The sequence below is a fragment of the Podarcis liolepis genome (assembly GCF_965112155.1).
Source record: "Podarcis liolepis genome assembly, chromosome: 15".
In the NCBI taxonomy this organism is placed as follows: Eukaryota; Metazoa; Chordata; class Lepidosauria; order Squamata; family Lacertidae; genus Podarcis; species Podarcis liolepis.
The window spans coordinates 11,616,606-11,640,791 of NC_139566.1; the positions used below are offsets into that span (position 1 = coordinate 11,616,606).

At 47.6% G+C, this 24,186-nt stretch overlaps 2 protein-coding genes across 3 annotated transcripts; one reads left to right on the forward strand and one right to left on the reverse strand.

Moving 5' to 3' along the window:
• Positions 1 to 60: 60 nt before the first annotated feature.
• Positions 61 to 17,402, reverse strand: NDUFS2 (NADH:ubiquinone oxidoreductase core subunit S2). The gene is made up of 14 exons (XM_083477620.1): positions 17,220 to 17,402; positions 14,008 to 14,111; positions 12,828 to 13,018; positions 12,512 to 12,632; positions 11,409 to 11,521; positions 10,140 to 10,214; positions 9,847 to 9,924; positions 8,791 to 8,876; positions 8,528 to 8,647; positions 6,828 to 6,957; positions 6,291 to 6,386; positions 4,995 to 5,078; positions 2,129 to 2,186; positions 61 to 300 (listed from the first exon to the last, which is right to left on the reverse strand). Exons 1-14 carry the CDS (start codon positions 17,303 to 17,305, stop codon positions 263 to 265), a joined length of 1,380 nt encoding a protein of 459 aa, XP_083333746.1. The 5' UTR covers positions 17,306 to 17,402; the 3' UTR covers positions 61 to 262.
• A 186-nt stretch (positions 17,403 to 17,588) lies between these two features.
• Positions 17,589 to 22,976, forward strand: UQCRQ (ubiquinol-cytochrome c reductase complex III subunit VII). 2 transcript variants are annotated; one of them, XM_083477695.1, is made up of 3 exons: positions 17,589 to 17,737; positions 18,761 to 18,928; positions 22,766 to 22,976. In XM_083477695.1, the coding sequence occupies exons 2-3, from the start codon at positions 18,775 to 18,777 to the stop codon at positions 22,858 to 22,860; spliced, it is 249 nt and encodes an 82-aa protein (XP_083333821.1). In that variant the 5' UTR covers positions 17,589 to 17,737; positions 18,761 to 18,774; the 3' UTR covers positions 22,861 to 22,976. The 2 variants fall into 2 exon arrangements, with proteins under 2 accessions (XP_083333821.1, XP_083333822.1); XM_083477696.1 differs by having other exon boundaries at positions 17,596 to 17,737; positions 18,766 to 18,928.
• Positions 22,977 to 24,186: the final 1,210 nt, after the last annotated feature.

Here is a 24,186-nt window from a genome sequence, read left to right on the forward strand (position 1 = left end):
GCGGAGGTGAGGCCCCGCTGGCAGATTCCTCATCACAAACACACAGAGACACACCCTGAGTTTGCTGAGAGCATTTTGTTTAATTATAGCTAAGCCCTGCCTGCAGTGCAAGGAGGGCCACACAAGACTGTACACAGAGAGAGAGACACCGAAAAAAGAGAGGAAGGACGGTGCATCAATGGTCCTTGCTGGGAGGTGCCAATTCAGGAGGGAATCCCCCTCTACGAGGAGACGCTGTGGTTCGCTCCAGGGGACTCAATGCTTATCTATCCACTTCGCCAAAGACGATGTCCTGGGTGCCTGAGGAAGAGGAGGAGGAGGAGGAGAGGTGTGAAAGCTGCCAGGGATGGTGCCTACAGCCTTCATGTTAGATATTTGGCAGCGGAGGGCATTGAAGGGTTGCAGTCCTAGCCACACTTCACAATGTGGTGGGACTTGCCCCTGGACGAAGCATGCCTAGGAAGCTGGCTGCGCTGCTGCAACCCAGTGCTTCACTTTTTAGGAAAACGGGATGCCCATCATCAAATGTTAGCAGGCAACTTGGCCCACCCCACAAACTCCATTATGGAAACTCTCCCAAGTGTGGACTCTCCAGATGTTCCTGAATGACAGCTCCCATCACCCCTGGCCATTGGCAACATCTGGAGGTCCAGAGGTTCCCCACACCTCCTCTGACACTTGGTACGAGTCAACCCCCTCTGCTCGTTCCACAATGAGAGAAACACTTTCTGAATGTGTTCAGGGGGAAACATCGTCTTGTCCATGGGTAGGCGAACTAAGGCCCGGGGGCTGGATCCGGCCTAATCACCTTCTAAATCTGGCCCATGGACGGTCCGGGAATCAGCGTGTTTTTACATGAGTAGAATGTGTCTTTTTATTTAAAATGCATCTCTGGTTATTTGTGGGGCATAGGAATTTGTTCATTTTCTTTTTTTCCAAAATATAATCTGCCCCCCCACAAGGTATGAGGGACAGTGGACTGGCCCCCTGCTGAAAAAGTTTACTGATTGTCTGACAATCAGATCCTCCATGGAGGAGGTAGACCCAGATCTGATGGCTCAACTGTGGCTTACCGTATTTTTCGCTCTATAGGACACACCTTGTTTTAGAGGGGGAGAAAAAGAAAAAAAAATTCTCCCCCTCTCTGCTCAGCGCCCCTTCAGCGAAGCGGCAGGAGAAACGGAGCCCCTTCCATTTCTCCTCCTGCTTGGCTGAAGGGGCGCTGCGCAGCTCTCCCTCTCTGCTGAAGCTGGGAGAGTCTTGCTCTCCTGGCTTCAGCAAAAGGAACCTGAAGCCTTCAGAGCGCAGCGGGAACTCGTGCTGCACTCCGGAGGCTTCAGGCAGCTATCCCTGAAGCCTGGAGAGCGAGAGGGGTCGGTGCGCACCGACCCCTCTCGCTCTCCAGACTTCAGCTAAAGCAACGCGAAGCCTCCGGAGCATGTAGAGAGCTCTCCCTCTGCACTTCGGAGGCTTTGCGTTGCTATCACTGAAGCCAAGGAGCCTGCATTCGCTCCATAGGAAGCACACACATTTCCCCTTAATTTTTGGAGGGGGAAAAGTGCGTCCTACAGAGCAAAAAATATGGTAAATTAGCCCCGGAGAGGAAGCATTTAAGGATGGGGAAAACTATGTCCCTCCAGTTGTTATTGGACTCCAGCTCCCAGTAACCCCAGCCAGCGCAGCCAATGGTCAGGGATAATGGGAGCTGAAGTCCAGAAACATTTGGAGAGTGCTGCAGGTTTCCTGACCCTCGTACAGCAGCTGAGAGACTGAGGCTGCAGTCCTAACCCCACCTCCTTGAACGTATGTCCCATTGAATTTAATGGGACTTGCTTCTGAGTGGCCACAGTGAGCACGGCAGACCGAGCCCCTGGGAATTCCGCTACTGGAATCCTCCATCTTGCTACTGGCAAGCTGCTATCTCTTCTGCCAAAGGGGCGTCATTCTGCCTACGTGAATTATCAGCACCTGCTTGGCATGCAAATGGTCCCAGGTTCAGTCCTGGAAATCTCCAGGCAGGTGCACCTCACAGAGCTACAGCTACCTGCTTCCCACCTGCCTGCCCGCCACCTCCCCTCCCCCTCCACCAGCCAAAAAGCCCAACGAAAAAAATGGAAGTCAGACCTACCGATGATGGCCACCACGTCCGCAAGCATGTGACCTTGCGACATCTTATCCAGCCCAGCCTGCAGAAATGGATAGGGGGAGGCAAACATTTAAGAATGTCTATGGATTTGGTGTTTGTTTGCTTGAGAGTCAGTGTGGTGTAGTGGTTGAGAGCGGTAGTCTCATAATCTGGGGAACCGGGTTCGATTCCCCGCTCCTCCACATGCAGCAGCTGGGTGACCTTGGACTAGTCACACTTCTCTGAAGTCTCTCAGCCCCACTCACCTCACAGAGTGTTTGTTGTGGGGGAGGAAGGGAAAAGGAGAATGTTGGCCACTTTGAGACTCCTTCGGGTAGTGATAAAGCGGGATATCAAATCCAAACTCTTCTTCTCTTCTTCTTGTTTTCAATAGAATTAAATGTTAGATGGATGGGGCAAGGAGAGAAAAAGATCAGGAGAAGCAAAGAGCTGGTCAGACCATCCTCCCTGCAGTACAGGGGTGAGGACTCTCAGGCCCAGGGGCCAAATGCGGCCCCCAAAGTCTCTGTCTGGCCCTCAGGACTCTCACTGCACCCACCCCACCAAGGGCCCTGTACTTTTCTTCAGTCTTTTTGCCTAAACTCTGATCATTCCTTTTCCTTGTCTGGATGGAGAGGGGTGTGTGCAAGGAGGGTCATGCATTCCCCATCCCTAATTTAAGGTTTAGAAGTGTCAGGAAGTGGAATGATCTCAAGCCAGGGCTATAAAAACAGCACACAGGTGGCTCGCACCAGATGTGGGGAACCGCTGCCCCTCCAGATGTTGCTGAATGACTATTCCCACCAGCTCCAGCAAGCACGGCCAGTGGTCGGGGATGATGGGGGTTGTAGTCCAGCAACATCTGGGAGAGCCAAAGGTTCACCACACCTGGCTCAACATGTTCTCCTAAACAGCCTCCCACCACAAATGTGACAGGAGGGAAAAAGCAGAACTGGAAACCAAATTTAACTTGCTGAGGAATCTCAGCCTTGATTTTAAAAAGCATTTCACAAGGTCTAGAAACTCAAGGGTTGTTTTTTTTAAAAAAAAAAACCAAATGCACCAAGCAAAGAATTCCTGCTGAAGTCATATGAGGCCAGCCTGGATAGCTCAGTTGGTTAGAGCATGGTGTTGAAATGCCAAGGTTGCCGGTTTGATTCCCATATGGGACAGCTGCATATTCCTGCACTGTAGGGGGTTGGACTAGATGATCCTCAGGGTTCCTTTCCAATTCTACAATTCTATTAATCCAGGATCGTTCTAAGACTCCAAACTTGCACCTACTTTTCAGGGCTTAGCCCCGCTGAACTCAACAGGACCAACTTCTGAAGAAACATGTAAGTTTGTGCTGTGAATTAGGTTTTCCGTGGTTGAGAGGCCCAGTGATCTGGAGAGATCAATTTGCCTCTCTTGCAAGTTCAACTGAAAAGGAATCATGTAAAAAGAAACACGGGAATTTGCTTAACTCGGAGACAAGATTCAGAGGGGTCAGCATTTTTCTGGAAACACGACAAGTTTTGAATGAGTTTTTTTGTACCATGCAGAACTCACATTACCCTCCCTGCATGTGCACCCGAAACCACAACCGAAACACAGAGTTTTCCCAACTCTAGGTGACGAGAAGAGGAACGCAATAGAGGAAGGAAACATCCCCTACACACATACACATACCCAAACACACACACAAACAAACACATGCCAGTCAAACAGATGAGCAGAAGGATAGAGTCCCTCTTTCTGCAATGCTGAACTCTGCTAGCCTGTAAGGAAGAATGACTACCAGAAATAGTTCAAGGAAGAGCCGGGAAATTCCCCCTGCCAGCCCCCTGAGCAAATATTTCCAGTGCCGTTCTATTAAAACATGCAGCAAGGACACCTAACCAAATCTGAGGGCTATGACGTATTGCCATCTGCTTTTCCCAAGGCAAAGAAGGAGAGGCAGGGCTTGCCATGACCCTCCCCACCCTAGCTTACTGATATCAAGAAGCTTATAGAATAACAATATAATAATAATTTATTATTTATACCCCGCCCATCTGGCTGGGCTTCCCCAGCCACTCTGGGCGGCTTCCAACAGAACACTAAAATACAATAACCTATTAAACATTAAAAGCTTCCCTAAACAGGGCTGCCTTCAGATGTCTTCTAAAAGTCTGGTAGTTGTTTTTCTCTTTGACATCTGGTGGGAGGGCGTTCCACAGGGAGGGCGCCACTACCGAGAAGGCCCTCTGCCTGGTTCCCTGTAACTTGGCTTCTCGCAGTGAGGGAACCGCCAGAAGGCCCTCGGTGCTGGACCTCAGTGTCCGGGTAGAACGATGGAGGTGGAGACGCTCCTTCAGGTATACTGGACCGAGGCCGTTTGGGGCTTTAAGGTCAGCACCAATACTTTGAATTGTTTTCGGAAACGTACTGGGAGGCAGTGTTGGTCTTTCAAGACCGGTGTTATATGGTCTCAGCGGCTGCTCCCAGTCACCAGTCTAGCTGCCGCATTCTGGATTGGTTGTAGTTTCCGGGTCACCTTCAAAGGTAGCCCCACATAGAGCGCATTGCAGCTTCCTTTGTTGGGTTTCCTACAGGTGCCTCATTTGGGACAGACAAAGGGTGCACTGCCCCAGCCTCACTCGACCCTCAGCCAGCCCCCCCCCAGCCCCTCTGCCTGCCTTCTTTCTTACATCCAGCCCAGAGGGTGACCCTGCCTATCAGCTTCCTCCTCCTTCTCAATCTCAGTGTTCCCCTTGTAGAACATAGGGCTAGTTGGTTCTGCCCTTGGTTGGCTCTGGCGCCACCTACTGTTGGGCTGCCTGCCTCCCACCCCGCCAGTCCCAATGGGCACCGGCCATTTCCCCCTTTCCTCCCTTGTCCCTCTTACCAGGTGGGCGAATCCTGGAGCCTTTATCTTGCAGCGGTAGGGCCGGCTGCTGCCATCAGAGACCAGGTACACACCAAACTCCCCCTGCAGGATGAGAATGAAGAGGAGCAGAGGAGAGGAGATTTAGATGACCCAAATTGGGAAGCCGGGTTACCATGGTACATGGGGTATGAGAGGGCGGGGAGAGAGCTCGAAGCAGAGCGTGGCTTTAGAACTTCCCCAATGAGAGAGTTGCAAAGGATTCTGGGACTCCAATGAGAGAAGGCAGGCAACATAAAAAAGGACACGTCCACACTATGCATTTAAAGCTGTATTGTACTGCTTTAAAGAGTCACGGTTTCCTCGCAAAGAATCCTGGGAACTACAGTTTGTTGAGACTGCTGAGGGTTGTTAAAGGTAAAGGGGCCCCTGACCATTACGTCCAGTCATGGCTGACCCTGGGGTTGCGGCGCTCATCTTGCTTTACTGGCCGAGGGAGCCGGCGTACAGCTTCCAGGTCATGTGGCCAGCATGACTAAGCCTCTTCTGGCGAACCAGAGCAGCGCACAGAAATGCCGTTTACCTTCCCGCCGGAGCGGTACCTATTTATCTACTTGCACTTTGACGTGCTTTTAAACTGCTAGGTTGGCAGGAGCAGGGACCGAGCAACGGGAGCTCACCGCGTTGTGGGGATTCGTACCGCTGACCTTCTGATCGGCAAGTCCTAGACTCTGTGGTTTAACCCACAGTGCCACCCGCGTCCCTTCTGAGGGTTGTTAGGACACCCCTAAAAGAGCTACCATTATCAGAGTAGTTTAACAATCATTCTCTCTTCCCAGGGAACCCTGGGAACTGTGAGTCCAGGCTGAGAATTAAGCTCCACAGATGCTCTCATGGTAAGAAGGAGGTATACCAGAGGGCAAGATTTGGCTGGCGACCCTGCTGACAGCAAACTCAGGCGCTGACCAGACTGGAGTAAAAATGGGGCCTACGATGAAGAAAGAGGAATCAGCATACTTGCAAGCATCCTGGGGCTTCAAGAAGTAAGGGGACAAATCTTTTTTGGGTGATGGTGGGGGGAATATTTTAAAAATGCACCAAGAATACCGAACCACAGCCCAGCGTGGACTGAGCATGCTCAGTAGATACAGAATGCTGGATATTGGTTTGGTGCAGGAAGAAGCAATGGGAAAGAGGGAGATCAGAGTGGCAGAATATCCAGGGAAAGGGCATGTCTGGCTGGAGCCCAGAATGGGAGCACTCCATTTTGTTCCCGATCTGCTGTTCCCTCCAACTGCTCAGAGCACAGGACGGTACCTTGGGTGCCTCTATAGCTGTGTACGTAGCTCCAGGAGGCACTTGGTAGCCCTCTGTGTACAGCTTGAAGTGGTGGATCAGGGCCTCCATGGAAGTCTGGCGAGGGGGAATAAAAGATACACACACACTGTAAAACCCAATAAAAAAATTCCTTCCAGTAGCACCTTAGAGGGCAACTAAGTTTGTTATTGGTATGAGCTTTTGTGTGCATGCACACTTCTTCAGATACAGTGGTATCTCGGGTTAAGTACTTAATTCGTTCCGGAGGTCTGTTCTTAACCTGAAACTGTTCTTAACCTGAAGCACCACTTTAGCTAATGGGGCTTCCTGCTGCCGCTGCACCGCCAGAGCACGATTTCTGTTCTCATCCAGAAGCAAAGTTTTTAACCCAAGGTATTATTTCTGGGTTAGCGGAGTCTGTAACCTGAAGCGTATGTAACCTGAGGTACCACTGTACTGTAAAACCCAGACAAAGGAGAGAGCTTTCTCGTTTCACCACTAGGAGGTGCCACCTCAACTCAGGGGTGGTTTTGTTACCTTCATCTCTGCCCGCTTTGGAGGGGAGATTTTGGCATCGTCCACTTTGATCTCCCCCTCGGGCATCTTGTTGAGGGCCTGCAAGATGATACGGAGTGATTGGCGCATCTCCTCCACTCGGCACAGGTACCTGTGAGGGAGTGTGGGGTAATGGTTAAAGGTGATAGTTCAAATTCCTAACTCAGTCATGAAGCTCGCTGGTGGGGGGGGGGGCAGCAGTGGTCATGGTCTCTCAGCCCATCCTACCTCATGGGGTTGTTGTGAAGATAAAACAGAATTGGAGGCGAAGGGCAAATAGAACATTTACCGTACTTTTTGCTCTATAAGACTCACTTTTTCCCTCCTAAAAAGTAATGGGAAATGTGTGTGCATCTTATGGAGCGAATGCAGGCTGCGCAGCTATCACAGAAGGCAGAACAGCAAGAGGGATTGCTGCTTTCACTGCACGTCTTGTGGTCTGGTGCGTCTTATAGAGCGAAAAATACAGTAGTTCCTTGGCAGCAAGGTGGGATACAAATGCAATAAAATGTTGGGCCTTCTAGTAAAAAAACACAATGGTGTAGACCCAACTAGTCTTGAGCAACTAGTGTGGCATAGTGGTTAGAGTGTTGGACTAGCAGCTGCGAGACCAGGGTTCAAATCCCCACCTGGCCATCAAATTCACTAGGCCGGTGCCTGTCTCTCAGTCTAAGCTACCTCGCAGGGCTGTTTTGTGAGAATGAAGTGGGGGGGGGGCAGGGGAAAAACCTTGAAAAGGAAAAGGGGAGAACCACACATGCCACTTTGAGCTCCTTGAAGGAAAGGTGGGATATAAATTTATCGGTTTGTACCCAATGTTAGTCCTACTTAGAACAGACCTGCTTAAATAAATCAACATGAATAACTTAGGGCTAATCGGTTTTGGCCAACTAAATTCTACTCAGAGCAGACCCACTGGGTCTAAGTTATACATGCTGTTTAATTTCAATGGGTCCGTTTTGACTAGACTAACATTGGAAATACTATACAGAACTTGGCTGGGTACCACCCAATGCTAATATTAAAATTAACAACAAGCCAGGGAGCTAGATAGTGAAGAACCAGACAGAGAAAAACCCCAGGAAGGTCCCATTAACAGAGCACACCAGGAAGGGAGCTAAGGAACAGACTGCCCACCTTCAGGCGAGAGGATGGGCCCTTTAAGAATCTAGAGCTCATCACAAAGAGGTGGAGCCTGAGAGCAGGAGCTTAAAAAGGCTTATTCTTCTCCCAACCTTCCAAGGAGCCAAGTTGCTCATTTGGAGTTCTCCATGGTCCTGAAATGTTTGACCGACAGGGCCTCCTTCTCCCAGGGATCCTGCATCGAACCAAGCCAACACAAGCATGGCTCTTTTCAATCCAAGCTCTCTGCAATTGCCACAAGAATTGGGGGAAGGAGGGGTCGGCAGTGACAGCTCATAATGGACTTGGCTAGAAAGTCAAGTCAAAATCTGTAGGCAGGTGAGATAATATTTCAAAAGTGGGAGGCTTTGGAAGGAATCCACGACCCATCGCAGCAGAGGAAGACATTGGATGAACCATTTTGACTGCTCTTATGACGAGAGAGACATTGTGCTTTTTGAGGCATTGCATACTATTACTGAGAAGTTGCTGGACAAGCTCTTGGGGGCGTGCAGACCACCAAGTGCAGGTAAACCCCCCTCCAGAAAGTGGAACCACACCTGTCGTAGCAGTCGCCTCGTGACCCAATCGGGACATCGAACTCCACCTGGTCGTAGACGTCGTACGGCTGGGTTTTGCGAAGGTCCCACTGGATCCCTGAGCCACGAAGCATCACTCCGCTGACGGGGAAAGAGGAAGAGGAGAGATGCAGGAGGGAAAACGCAGCATTTGTGCCCAAGGTTAAAGTGAGCACCCACACAATGCGGGACGCCCTAATTCTGGTGGACACCACCTTCACCAAGTGATTTCACTGCTCCATTACCTAAAACCATAATTGAGAGCTTCCTCCGACGTCACCACTCCAATATCAACTGTCCGGTTTTTCCAGATGCGGTTGTTTGTCAGCATCTGGAGGGATGGAGGGAAAGAAAAGATACAACTAACTGAGTCGTGGAATCTATACTGGAGGAGTGGGGAACCCCAACCAGCTCTTCCCCCTTCAGATCACTGATTTCCAACTAGGCAGTGGTGCTCATGGCACAATTAACAGGTTCTGTTTTATATTTCTCTTAGGATAGGGTTGGTGTGACTGAACTATACTTCCCATCATCCCCAACCATTGGGCTATCCTGGCTGCAGGCAGCTGGAGCCCAACAAGATCTAGAGGGTCACAGGCTCCCCAACCTTGTTTTAAGAGGAAGAAACCATGGAGAAGAACAGAGAGAGTGGATGTAACAACAAACCATAGTTTAAGCATGATAAACCATAGCTTAAACTATGGTTTACTGTGACCAGCACAAGCTTAGGACTCTTCTCCTCCTGTTCCTTCTTTAGCACGGGTGCTAGAGCCTGAAACTGTGGTTAATTTTAACTCTGGTTTGCAGAAGTATTTATTTTATTTCAAGCAGTTAAAGCCACTTCATTAAAAAGGAAACCTCTAGGTGGTGTACAACATAAAAACAGCACTGTTGAAACAAAAATACAACATTAATACCCTTGAAACAAAAGCAGGAATTCATACAGATGAAAACAGGGTCTGATCTTTTGGCTCAGGGAGAATCTGAGTGAAAAGATACATCTTTTACAAGTACAAAAGATCTTTGGGGGAAAAACAAACAATCTCAAGGATTGCCCCCCCCCCACAACTCCCATGAAAACTGAATGTGCTCAGTAGGCATGAAATACTGCCTGCCTGTTGGAGGGGAAACTAGGGGAGGAGCATAGGATGGCTGAAAGAAAGAACATTTGTTTGACTGGCACCCTCAAGAGGGGTTTTAAAAAACCCAAACAGCAGGAGCCTGCCACAGTAGCTTGGGTGGTCACAGAGAAACCTCATGGTAAGGGCTGCCCCCCCCCCCGTTTGTCAACAACGCCTCACCTCTTCCACCTCGTCTATCCGGATGGAGAAATTCTTCACAAACTCATAGATGTCATCCATCAGCCCGAGAGGCATGTCCTGAGTGACAGGGATGGAGAAGAAGAGAGGAGAAGATGCTGAAAAGACATTTTGGGATTGTGTTCAACTAAGACTAGAACAGACAGTGGATACATGGAGAGAGAGAGAGGTCCTGGAGAACTAGTGGTCTTCCCGTCTCTGTGAAAAACAAGTCTTCAGACCTGCCCAATCCAACCTGGCTGTCCACCTGTCTGGTCACAAAGCAGCCTTCTCACCTGGTGTACCCCTCCTGGTCGGACGTAAGCAGCGTGCATCCGGGCTCCAGACACCCGCTCGTAGAATTCAAACATCTGGAAGGCAGACAAAGAGGGAGGGAAGGGGAACATTTTACAGGTGCAATCCTGTGGACAGCTCCCAACTCGCCTCTCCCATTCTGCCATGGGCCAGTGGCTTCCCCACCTGGTGCCTTCTTTTGGGCTAAGGCTGGCTGGGGCTGACGAGAGCGGGGTTGGACTAGATGACCCTTGGTGTGCCTTCCAAGGCCTCTACAATTCTATGATGTTATGCAACGCTCAGTGTTTTTGACTAGGCCTGGCTGCGGCTGATAGGAGGTGCAGTCCCAAATACCTAGAAGGCACCAGACTGTCAAAGGCTGTAGGTTTCTTGGTTTCATCCCCAACATCTCAAGTTCACACAGCTACGAACTTCATGCTTGAGGTGTCAGGATGTTGCCGCACATCACGGCAGGCAGCGCTGGGATAAGAGAGAATAACATTCCTACACCACTGAGCAGGAGCCCTGTGGATGGCTCAGTAAGTAGAGCAGGAGACTCTTAACCTCAAGGTTGTGGGTTTGAGCCCCACATTGGGTGAAAGATTCTTGCATTGCAGGGGGTTGGACTAGATGACCCTTGTGGTCCCTTCCAACTCTACGATTCTAGGATTCTAACTCTCCGTGTACGCTGTGCCACAGGGACCAGAAAGAGTTGTGGGTTTTATGCAATCTGCACAGGCTTGCTTCTTTTGCATCATTTAGAAACTGGCAGGAGATGCAAGGTGAAGTAGGGCATTTATGTCTCGTGCTGCCACCCCAAGAACTCTTTTTGGGTTCTGACTTGGGGCATAGAATTCTAAGGCAGGCTTCCACAATCATCAGGACTAGAAACCTCGTCAATTACTTTTTAAAAACAAAGGTTAATATGCTCAGGACAATGAACCTGGCAACTTATTTGGGTATGTGTGTGGAATCAGAGAATACACACAACCCTGAGCAGAGGCAGGCAGTCCCCTCTTATATGTCACCCTAACAATGATCTGGGAAGGTACGCCAGTAGTCTTATTCGTCTACTGGAGATGGCAGGATTTGAGGGCTTGCCTAATGATCACCTAGTGATTGAGGGCTTGAGTATTTAAAAGTTCAAAACCAGAACTCTGAAACTTGTCTGGGAACAAATGGGCAGCCGGTGATGAAGCTGGCAGATGGCACTCCATGCCACCAAGGTCACTCACGTCTCCGATGACAGCGCTGGATCCAAGAGTACTTGCCTTTTCCCTCTCCTCAAACATCCAGAAGAAAGGAGTCATGGCCCCAATGTCCAGGGCGTGGGTTGTGATGGCCATGATGTGGTTCAGGAGACGCGTGATTTCGCCAAAGAGAACTGGAAAGGAGGCAGAGACTCAGGTTAGCTACTGTGAACGCAGAACCGGGGGCATGTAAGGAAATGGGTGGGGAGGGGGGATAGGGCACATATTAAATGCTACGATCCTAAGCATGTTTACTCAGTCCCATGGAACTCAAAGGGGTTCACTCCTTAGTTAGTGTCTTTAGGACTGAGGCCTAGGACACAGTGAAGGGGTGAGGTACCCGTGACCCACTCACATCCTCCCCAATGGCTGGATGCAGAGGAGAGGTGGGAGGCACTAGCTGGGGAACCCCCCCCCCAAGGGAAGAAGACCCAGAGCCAGGAGATCCCTGGTGGTGGGATGATGATATTGATCAGAGAGAGAAGAAGGGAGGACTGGGAGCAGGAGGTGTTGGAAGCTGAAGAGGTGACAGGGCTTAGGGAGCAGGAAGAGTCTATGTCAGAGAGCAGTCCAGAATCAGAGGCAGAAGCAGAGGAGGGGTGCCAAGAGGCAGAGATCAGGCAGGCTGCTGAAGAAGCCAGGGCAAAGGGCAGCTCCCCACTCCCCATCCCGATCTCACAGAACTTTGCCGAGACATGAAGAGGGTGGAGGAAAGAGACAGAAGATGAAGGAGCCTCAGAACTTGGGGGGGGGGACACTTAAGGAGAGGTGGGAAGGTGGGGAGCATCTGCCCTCACAACTGCCTCATTGGGACTAGTTCTGCTGGGAAGAGTTGTTGTGCTCGCTGGCCTGAGCGGTGTTTGTTTCTTTGAATAAAGAGTTAACTTCACTGACACATGAGTTATTGCTGACCTGCCCTGACACCCAGCCAACACAACCAACAGGCAGGGATGATGGGAGCCGGAGTCCAACAACATCTGGAGGGACACAGGTTCCCCTTCCCTGATGTTGGCTTGTTTAAAGGTACACAAACCAAGGAGGAAACATGGGCTGCAGTTCAGTTGCACTGCTTCATCTGCTAGCTGCGACCACACCCTCGTAAGCTGCCTGCTTTCCTTACTCACCTCGGATCCACTGAGCCCTCAAGGGCGGACGGATGTTGAGCAGCTTCTCCACCGCCAAGGAGTAGGCTTGCTCGTTGCACATCATAGAGACGTAGTCAAGCCGGTCAAAGTAGGGCAGAGCCTGGGCCAGAAAAGGATAGTTTAAAAGCAGCTAGAGACTTGCTCAAGGATCTTCAGAACATATTAAGAGTTTGACTGGATCAGGCCAGTGGTCCCTCTCGCCCAATGTCCTGTTCTCACAGTGGCCAACTGGAGGTCCGTGATGGGAAGCCTGCAAGCGGGACCAGAGTGCAAGAACAGCTCCTGCCATGATTACCTGGAGATAGGTCTTGTACTCTATCAGCTTCTCGGTGCCCCGGTGAAGCAAGCCGATGTGGGGGTCACATTTTTTCACAGACTCGCCGCTCAGCTCCATGACCAAACGCAAGACCCCATGAGCCGCAGGGTGCTGAGGCCCAAAGTTGATGGTCAGATTGGAGACATTTTTCTCAAAGGGCGGGTCCTTGTCTGTTCGGGTCAGAAGAGCACATGTGAGACATCTTGCTGGTAAATCAGGAGAAGGGAGCCCTTCCTCAACCTAACGGCTGCACTTACTTGTAGGCCAGCAACTGGGGAAGCACATCTGTGGGTGGGGCAAGAAGCAAAAGTGGGAGGAGCAAAGGATATTACTTTTACCCAGGGATGGGGAAACTCAGGCTTGAGGGCCTCGGGGCTCTCCCATGGCCACACACCCTCCCAAGCCACACTGCTTACCAGCCCTGCTGTGTCTCTTTTGCAAGCATTTTTTTCTGGCTAGAATGTGTCATTGAACTGTGATGATGCCCCTTGCTGACCAGGAGACAAAGAAGGGTGGGTGGGTGTAGAAACCTCGGGGTTTTGTGTGGCTGAAGGTAGCCTACTGTACAAAGGTAAGGGCAAAGAAGGGGGAACCTTCCAGGCGCCACCTAATAATAATAACAATAATAATAAAATTATGCTACCCATCTGATTGGGTTGCCCAGTAGTGAGCAAGGCCAGAGGCAAAAGTGGGCATAGCAACAAATGAGAATTTTACCTTTCTAAAGCTAGTTTCTTCACACACTGTGTTTGTTTTTTAATGAGATTGTTTTATTTTGATTACGTGTGGATGTTCTGTAATTGATCCGGCATGGAAGCCAACCTACTCAAGAGCAGACCCCATGAAATCAATTGACGTAAGTTAGTCACTGCCATTTATTTACAATGGGTCTGTTCCGTGTAGAAGTTAGTTATGTGCAGCCTATCAGTATTTCTCAAACTTGGGTCCCCAGCTGTTTTTGGACTACAATTCCCATCATCCCTAGCAAGCAGGACCAGTGGTCAGAGATGATGGGAACTGTAGTCCAAAAATAGCTGGGGACCCAAGCATGAGAAACACTTCTACATCAATAAATACAGCAGAACAATACTATATTTCATCCCGTTGAGAAACTCCACATGAGAGGGAGACTCTATTCAGTTCTATGGAGGAAACTGACCGTTCCAGGGAGGAGGGACCCATTTTTCCATCTCTTTCGTGGGATACATGACGGCGCCTCCATACTGCTGGACATACTCCACATCAGGCTGCCACTGCTTTCCTCTAAGGAAGGGAAGAAGAAATGTTAAGATCTGCCCAGGAAGCAACACTCAGTATGAACCTGAAAATAGGATGCTGACTAGCTTGTGTTGTAGGGCAAGCCTTGGCACTAGGATAGATGCTGACCTTGGGAGACATCCACCAGATCTGGCTCCTATTTGTTTTCCTGGCTTTGAGTCAGTTGTCTGTAAGACCAGCCCAACACTGTACAGTGGTACCTCAGGTTAAGAACTTAATTCGTTCTGGAGGTCTGTTCTTAACCTGAAACTGTTCTTAACCTGAAGCACCACTTTAGCTAATGGGGCCTCCTGCTGCTGCCACGCTGCTGGAGAACAATTTCTGTTCTCATTCTGTTCTCAACCTGAGGTACTATTTCTGGGTTAGCGGAGTCTGTAACCTGAAGCGTCTGTAACCAGAGGTACCACTGTATTTTTATTTATTTATTTTACTGGCAGCTCAACACAAGTTGATTTTTGTATTTAAGGAATTTATACCACATTTTCCACCACATCTCAAAGCAGTTTACAGGGGCGAAAATAAAAGCGCACTATACACAAAATTTAAAACATAGATTCCAACCTCTCGCACTGCCAACAAAGACAAGCAAATAACGAACCTACCCACAAGGTGCACATATACTATGCCAGGCTTCCTCAACCTCGGCCCTCCAGATGTTTTTGGCCTACAACTCTCATGATCCCTAGCTAGCAGGACCAGTGGTCAGGGATGATGGGAATTGTAGTCTCAAAACATCTGAAGGGCCAAGGTTGAGGAAGCCTGCACTATGCAAAAGAATGAAAAACCATCACTTCCGGGTTCCCGCGACATGGCAGATTGACGGCGGATCTGACAGCTCTGTCAGATTCGGCCTTACGGAGCCTTTGGGGAAGAGCAAAAGGGTGATGTGCTTCCCCCCAAAAACCCAAGAGGAGCATTGGGGTGTCTCGGGGTCTTGCTGTTCACAGACGGCGCTTCGGCATTGCAGGTCTCTGTTCTCCATCCCAAGAGGTGCAGAGAGTGGGGGTGAAGCCAAGTGAAAGCGCTGGTGAACTAGGAACCATTGCAGCTCCGTGAAGCAAAGCCTCTGATCCAGCCACAAGCGGTTACCATTCCAGTATATTGAAGCTGACTGCAAAGGTGAGGACTGTTTAATCGGATTGATTTGGCGGGGTAGAGGGGGAACGGGAGTGTTAAAAGGAAGTTTGCTCCCGTTCCTGGTGCTATGAGCACGAAATACATACAAGCGAAGTGTTGATGAAGTTTACCTTGGGAGATAAGGTAACTAATGAACAATAAGGATTAAAAGATTACACATAGCTTTCGTTTATACTAATCTCAAGATTTTTTAAAACATCGAACTTGACTTGAACTCAATTTGAGCTTGAATCTCTCCTATGCTGTGATTGAACTTGACTTAAAATGGAGGACTAAGCGGAGAAGGATTGCAATGTTATTTAATGGAAGAATACTACAAATTTCCTCTCTGGAAGAAAGATTGGACTGACTGAATCTACGCTACTTTTGGGAAAGAAATTTTTGATCTTTCAGAGTGTTGAAGACATCTAACCTAATGGAATTATAATTGTGGGATTATTTTATTAAAAGGTATTAGCTGGTTAAAAATCAAGATAAAAAAGAGAACTATAATATTCATTGTTAATATTGGACTAAATCAGACTTTAAAATAACATTAATATTATAGTTTTACTTACATTGGTAATCAAAAATCATTTTGATGTGAATGGGTGTAAAGACGGGAATATATAACTGTTAAAATCTGCTTTGTGAGTAAAGTGGAAGGCGGGGAGGGAAGAGGCTGAAAGTACTGGTTTCCTTTACTGAGCATAGTGAATTGGCCTTGACAAAGTACTGATACAGCCAAAATATTACCTTTCTTTGGTGGGAAAGGACTTTTTGTTTTGGAATTTAATCTTAGAGAGGAAGTTGGGAAATGGGGAGAGAATTGGCCCCCCTTTATCCCTGCAAGAAGCTGAGTGGGTGGGTAGAAGTGGGAAGGTAAACGGCATTTGGTACCGTCGTGGCGGGAAGGTAAACAGCGTTTCCGTGCGCTCTGGTTTCCATCACAGTGTTCCGTTGCGCCAGAAGCGGTTTAGTCAGGCTGGCCACAAACACCAGAAGCGATTTAGTCAGGCTGGCACAAACATCGGCTCCCTCAGCCTGAAAGTTGAGATGAGTGCCGCAACCCCATAGTCACCTTTGGCTAGACTTAACCATCCAGGGGTCCTTTACCTTTATACATTTACGTTACCATGCAAGAGCATATAGAAAATGAATCCAGGCCTGGGGACTGATGCTGCTGGACTCCAACTCTCATCAGCCTCGGTCAGGACGGCATAGCTGTCAACTTTTCCCTTTTCTTGCGAGGAATCCTATTCGGAATAAGGGAATTTCCCTTTAAAAAAGGGAAACGTTGACAGCTATGCAGGACGGGTGTGTGTGTACAGTGGTACCTCAGGTTAAGTACTTAATTCGTTCCAGAGGTCCGTACTTAACCTGAAACTGTTCTTAACCTGAAGCACTACTTTAGCTAATGGTGCCTCCTGCTGTTGCCATGCCGCCGGAGCACGATTTCTGTTCTCATCCTGAAGCAAAGTTCTTAACCTGAAGCACTATTTCTGGGTTAGCGGAATCTGTAACCTGAAGCGTCTGTAACCCGAGGTACCGCTGTATTTATGTTAAGAACTATGGTCCAACATATGGTTCCCCACTCCCACCCCCAGCGACAAAAGGGGTTGCCCTACATGCAACCCAGAACGTCATTTGAACTGAGGTTCATCTCTTCTCTCCCCCAAACTTGTTTCAGTCTTTGGCCTCTGAACAGAAACGCACGGTGCGACGTACAGAGACGCTGCCTCTGGGCATATGCAGACGGCGCCTTTCCTCACAAGCGTCCTTCTGCAAAGGCGATTGGAGGGCAGAGGTCTCACGTCATAGCACGGCTTCCATGAGGACTAGGACCTTGACATTTCTCTAGAAATTCACCGGGGTGGGAAGGGAGCCGCGTAGCCGTAACGGTAGACCCTCAGCCATTAAAACGAAAAGAGGGAAAAGCTATTTCCAGGGTGGTGCGAAAAGGGTGGGGGGTATTACCTGCTGGGCGCCGCCCCCAGCGCAATCCCCTGTCTCCATGACCCTGAAGGTGCCCGCAATCTCCACAAAGCCCTGAGCGCCGCCATCTTCCTTGCGGGGCTGCGGCAACCCACAGACGTCAAATCCGCGCATGCTCCCCTTTACTGCAGAGCTTCGGAGCCGCCATTGTAGGTAAGGGCAAAGGGGGAAATCCTTCCCCTCTCCTGCCAAGGAGAGAGAAGGGCAGCCGACTTCACAGCGGCCGCGGAGCGAGCTGCGCGTGCGTAGTAAGAGCACTAGGAAGTTGCCGTGAACCGACGTTCTGCGCGTCCGCCGTGTGAGGGCCGGGAGTCGACTTCAGCGGTTGCCAGTGAGCATGCTCAGCAATACGTCACGCGCTGGCTGACCTGATGGCGATTCTATAGAGCCATTTAAACCGGAAGTGACCTTTCTGGGACCGGAAAAGGGAAAGGAGGACCTGTTGCCTTTTCTGATGCTGGAGTGAGAAGCGGTGACCTTTCCTGCAAGGAGCTGAGCGGGTGCGTAGAAGCGGGAATGTGGTTGGAAAGGGTTCTATCACGCCGGCCTTTATACTCTCAGGATTCAGGAGTCCACTGTTAAGGGTCCTCGGTCTCTCTTTACTCCGGTGTAAACAGCACCCACTAGAACAGACATAGGCTGTTAATTTGGGACTACAATTCCCATCATCCCTGACCACTGGACCTGTCAGCTAGGGGTGATGGGAATTGTAGTCCCAAACATTTGGAGGGCCGGATGCCTGCACTAGAAGCTTCCTGGAACCATGAGTCTGTCTAGCTCAGTCTTGTTTCCTCAACCTTACCCAATTTTTGGTCCCCACACGTTGTTGGAATACAGTTCCTATCATCCCTGACCATTGGAGCTACTGGGAGTTGTAGTCCAACATCACCTTGTGGCCCAAGATTGGGAAAGGCTGTTCTACACAGATGTTACTGGACAAGCAGGGCAGCTTCTCCCACCAAGGTGCATCCTGGGCCTTCATTATATAGCTTCTGGAGAAGGCTGGAAAAATGCACCTCTTTACCCTGGCTTTTGACACCTGATGTGTATATTTTTTTTAGGGCTTACCCTATTTCTGGAATTTTAAAGTTGTTTTTAATGTTATATAATGTTGTGTTTTTAATGTTACGAGTGGTGTTTTAAGAGTTGTAACCTGCCCTGGGACCTTAGGGTGAAGAATAGGTAATAAATTGCAGGAATAATAAAAACGGCAACTCCCATTGTCCTTGACCCTTAGCCTTGCTGGGTGGCACTGGTGGGAGTTGTAGCACAACCACATTTGGAGGGCAAGAGATTCCCCATTCCTGGTCCATGTGGTTCTGAGATGCTAACCTCTTTTTGTCATGCAGATGTAGTCAAAGGTTGATACATGGTCTTGCTTCACCCTCTATTTTTAAGTGAGTCACTGGAAAACTCCCTTTAAAAACCCCCTATGCAAAGTTAAAATGTTGGGAGAATGCACTCCACTTCAGCAGTGTTTTGCTAATCCTATACTTTTCTGTCATTCCTGTTTCCTTTTGCAGAAGAGCCTGTCAAGATGGGTATTCACTTTGGAAACTTGGAGAGAGTAAGGCATGTGATCACCTACAGCTTGTCTCCATTTGAACAAAGAGCTTTCCCACACTTCTTCTCCAAAGGAATTCTTAATGTCTGGAGGCGGTTCAGTACACAGGTCTTCCGGGTGGTGCCTCGTAAGTTAAAAATTATTTAGGCTGCTCCTTCTGCTTCTTGCTTGTGTGCGCTGTGTTACCCTTGAGGGCTGGTTCTTTCTCCAGGATTAGTGCATTGATGTTCAATGTGAAGATCAAAGGAAGTACTCAGGATGTTGGCTTCAGAAGAAGGCAATCTCTGGAGCAACATATGGCATGGGGGGGAGCAGTTTCTTCATTGCCATCATATTGCAAAGAGGGCATTGAGCAGATTAGATGAACTTCATTATTGTTATTATTTATTTCATTTATGAATAGCTTCCTATGAATTAACTTGAAGTTACTTTGGAAACTTAAGTTGTTCCAGAATGCTTCAGCCAGATTATCAGATGGAGTACTGTTTAGATCTCACATAGCCCCGTTTTAAAACAGTGGTATTTTCTTCTCCCTAGCCTCCCATCATGAGAGATCTTCCCTTCCCTGCCTCCCAAACAGGGTTTTTTATCCACTATCCATCACTTTTCATCTGCATGCTAACCCCAAAAAGAAAGTAGAAAAGAAAAGAAAGGATAACAAAGAGATAAGAATATTAAAGGAATAATACTGTATACTAATAAAGGAAGTAAAGAAATAGGTTAAAAGGACTTCCAACTATCCATCTGTCAGTTATATATATTAGAGTTCTTCAAATTAGTCAAATGTTCAATCCAGGATAGTATCCAGCTGGATTATAAATTGTTTAAATTGTTGTAACACATCCTGGGATCTTGGGTTGAAGAGCAGGTAATTAATAAAATTAAAAACCCAGAATTTAAAGAACCCAGAATTTCAGATCCAATGCAGATAGCAACTGGGGTAAAAAAATTCCACTTATAAGGCTTCTTGAAATAGAGAAGTTTTCAGCAGGCACTGAAAAAACAATAGAGATGATGCTTGTCTTACATGTAGGTGGGGGAAGTTCCCAGTTCTGGCATTGCTCAGGACAGACCTGCTGATGAGATGGTTATCTTCAGAAGGCCCTCTCCTGTAGAACACAGTGACTGGCTGGGTATATAGGGGATGAACCACTCTTTTATGTATCCTGGTTCCGAGCCATACAGGGTTTTGTGCCAACACCTTGAACTTAGCCTGGTAGCTATTGGGCAGCCTGTGCCAATTTATAAAAGACAGTTCTCTTTGCTCTACATTGGAAGCACTAGATGGAGCAAGAGAGCAGAGCAAGGTGACAATCTCCTTTAGTCAGTACACAGTGGCAATAACAGTCTACTCTCCCACGTGTTCTGGAATTATAATCTCCTTAGTGTAATTACAAAATCTCGTTAGCAATTAGTCATCTTTAGCCTTAGTGACAATGATAGTTAGCATTTAAGTAGTGCATTTCAATAGTTCAACGAATTCATATGCTGTTGCAGCCATTGACAGCAGTTTATGAAGCCCTGAGGTCTTCAGGTTTTATATTAGTGCTAGCAGCCTTTTGCATAGTGTTACCTTCTCCCGCTGTACTCTCCTCAACCCTGAGATGACCTATTCAGGCTCTGAGGTGGGTCCCTGTAAGGACCAGCTTCCAAGCCCCTGCTCCATCTGTGTATCTTTTAAATTGTCTAGTGTCTCGGACTGTCATCGCAGCATCATGACCAACCACTAAAAATGCTACAGAGAGAAAAACTACTCTCTCTTTCTCTGTGTATATATATATATATATATATATATATTTACAAAGTGGAATGCAACAGCAGAGACAACCAGTCTGAATACCATTTAAAAGAATTAAATATGATACAACCACACTTCATTATATTTTTAAAACACTGGGTTGCATCCAACTAACACATACTTGGAGTAGTAGACCCACGGAAATCAATGAACTTGGCTGCTATAAGTGAGTTGGATAAAATCACATTTTGTGGTGATCTTAAAGAATCAGCACAAAAAAATGAACTAGTACGGCACAAGCTCAGCATTCTGTCGGCAGCTTAGAACATCATCACTGCAGCCCAATTTACACAAGCCACTGAAAGCTACAAAGAAAAAATAATAAAGTCTTCATCATTCCCCTAAAAATATTGATACCAAAATGTTACTCGTCAGCAGCCAATTTTATGGGAAGGCCAGTTTGACAGGGACCAGTGGAAGGAGGCGATGATGGTGGACTTATTTAAAAGTACAGTATTTTGGATTACAGGTTATAGCAAACAATTCAGTGAAAAGATGGATCCAGCCTTGGTAGTTTATGCAGGGGTGGGAAAGCTTGGAGCTGAGAGGCAAATGCAGCCTTTCAGGCACTCTCTGGCTTTTGGGACTCTCCAGACCGCTCGCCTCCTGGCTCTGCTTTGCACCCTCCTTGACTGGCTCTCCCTGGCTTGGATTATATCCTTGAATTCTGACAACACTTCTTGCATGTCAGGATGGAGGACAGAGAGGGTGTGTGTGCGCGCGTTTAGAAACTAATCTAGTATACAGAGGCAAACATTTACATTCATTTCTCCACCCACTTTTGCCTCTGATTCCACCCACCACTGCTGTGTGGCCCCCAGAAGGGAATTCAGCTAAAAAAGATTCCACACCCCTGTGTTTATGTATCAGCCTGGTAGCCATAGGCAACAAGTAATTCTGTGCAGGCGAGTGAGTGGGCTTGCAGAGTGGGGCCAGATTCTATTCCTTCTCTGTGCCCAGAATTGAAACCAAGTGGGCTGCCATAAAAGAGAAACCTCCTCTTTGCAGCATAAAACATTACTAGGCTCCTCCAACTTGTTATTGTTATTCTTTTTTCTTTTCTCTTTTTTTATATCTAACTCATTTGTAACTGAAAATCAATAAAACACTTTTTAAAAAAGAAATGTACCATGCTCTTGCAAGAGTGAAAAAACTCTCTGCGAACCCCCAGCACACACACACACACACACACACCTATATCTATCTATCTATCTATCTATCTATCTATCTATCTATCTATCTATCTATCTTTTGCAGGTTAGTAACTTTTAAGGGTTTAGTGGTAAGGGGTGAAGAGCTGTAATTCAACTACATTTGGAGAACACCACATTGGCTACTCATGTGTTAATACATAAGTTTATTTGCTTCCATTGCAGTACTTTTCTTGGAAAACTCATCAATGCAGAAGAAAATGGCAACAAACAAACTGGCATCTTAAAAAACAACACTATTCTTCTTTCTTAAAAACAATTATTGGAAATGGCTTTCTCTTTAGCCAAAGAGGGGGATAGAAATAAAAAGACAGATGGGGCTAGGCCACACAAATATATGTAGAGCTAACAGTGCATCTTTAAGGAAATGAGGAATGTCAGAGCACTTGCCATATCCTGGGCTGTCATGATTATAAAACTCCTACTTGTACATGTTATTAAGCAGGAGTGGGGGAGCCTCTTGTACTCCAGATCTTGCTGGACTACAATTCCCATAATTCCTGACCACTGGCCATGCTGTCCAGGGTGTATGAGAGTTGGTGTCCAACATCTGGAGAGCCACAGGTTCTCCATCCCTTTTATAAAAGATGGTACTGCATTCCCAACTATTTGCTGGAATGGTACTTCATAGCAGAAGAACATGTTATTATTTTAGTAACATGTATTTAGCCTTTGTTACAGTAGACTATGGGAACTTAAGGGCTGTGCCAATAGGGTGATAAATAAGTGGTTTTGATAAGGGTTATGAAGGTTGTAAGAGAGAAAGATACCACTCAGGTGATTTGGGACGCAATTCCAGGTATAAGGGACAGCAAGGGAGACAGGGCAGAGTCATGTGCAAGGGAGCAAGAAGACCTTTGGGGCCACTGAGAACGGTGGAACTGGATAAACAGAAGTCTTGGTTGCTTTTATTGTAGTTGTAAAGCTAACTGTGTTTCTTTTTTAACCTCCTAAGCCTTTGTCGCGGCCTATGTCATCTATTCCTGGGGAACCGAAGAATTTGAACGTCTTAAAAGGAAGAACCCAGCTGACTATGAGAATGATGAATAATCTGACAGATAACAAAGAAAACAGTTGCCAGCATTTATTCTTGGCCTCAGCTTGTTGACATGAATACGCAAATATTTAAAATAACACTGGTTCAATAAACCTCTCTTCCTGTTCTACTTGTGAGTGTGATTCTTCAAGCTTTGCCAAAAGCTGAATTTGCAGGCATGGGGCTGTTTTTGCTGCTGTCTAGTATTCAGCTATTCCAGGGATAGGGGACCTGTGGGGCCTTCCAGATGTTGCATTCTATCTCCCATCAGCCCCAGCCAGCATGGCCAGTGGTCAGGGCTGATGGAAATTACAGTCCTGCAACATCTGGAGGGCTACAGCAGGGATGAGGAACCTCAGCCCTGGAGGCTGAATGTGGCCCTCCAGGCAACTCACTTCCCGGGTCCTGTAACTCACTAGGCACCTGCCTTGGGTATTTTTACCTTGCTGTAATGCATGCCTGGAGGGTGTATAAATGTGTGTAGAATCTAACCTAATGTGCCAAGGTAAGATTCACATTTGAAGCTTTGAGCTTTGTTGTTGGAAAAGCGGAATAGAAATATATCAAATCAAATCAAATCTGCTGGTCCACCCATTTTTATGTCTGACCCCTCCTGCCACTGGTATCTGACTCCCATAAGGGAATATGTGGGCTGAAAAAGGCTCCTTGCCCCTGGGCTATGGGTTCCTGATCTCTGTTCTGCTTTTTGGTAAATGAAATCTAAAAAGGACAATTTTTATTACTTTATTCATGGGTGCATATTTATCTCCCTCCTTTCTGTCCTGAACAAAACTTAATAACAAACTGAAAAGGTATCAAAGCTGGACTGTTCTGCACTGAATGCTGAAGAACTGAATGCTACTCTCCAAGTAGGGAGACCAAAAAACGCTTGTGTTCCAAATAACCACATTTCTTTTAGCTGTGAGGCTTATGTTGGTGGCCTAATTGGGTAGGCAAGATCATGTGGTTCTTTACAGATTTTGGCTGCGAACCATATATAGGACTTCAAAGGTAAATCACTGGTGCTTTGAATTGAGACTGATTTCCAGAGGCTTCCAGGACTGCGTAGGTTAAAACCAACACTTTGAATTGGGTTTGGGAATGTATAGGCAGCCATTGCAGCTGTGCCGGAACTAGCATTATATGCTCAATACTGCCTCATTTTTGTCAGCAATCTTGTTGCTGCATTCTTCACCAAAGGCAGCCCTATGTATAATGCATCTCAGTAATCTAATTGGGAGGTTACTAGAGCACAGATTACTGTCCCGATAGAGGAGCAATTGGGCCACCAGTTGAACCTGGTAGGGCTGTACACCACTCATCTGACCAGAGGAACTACC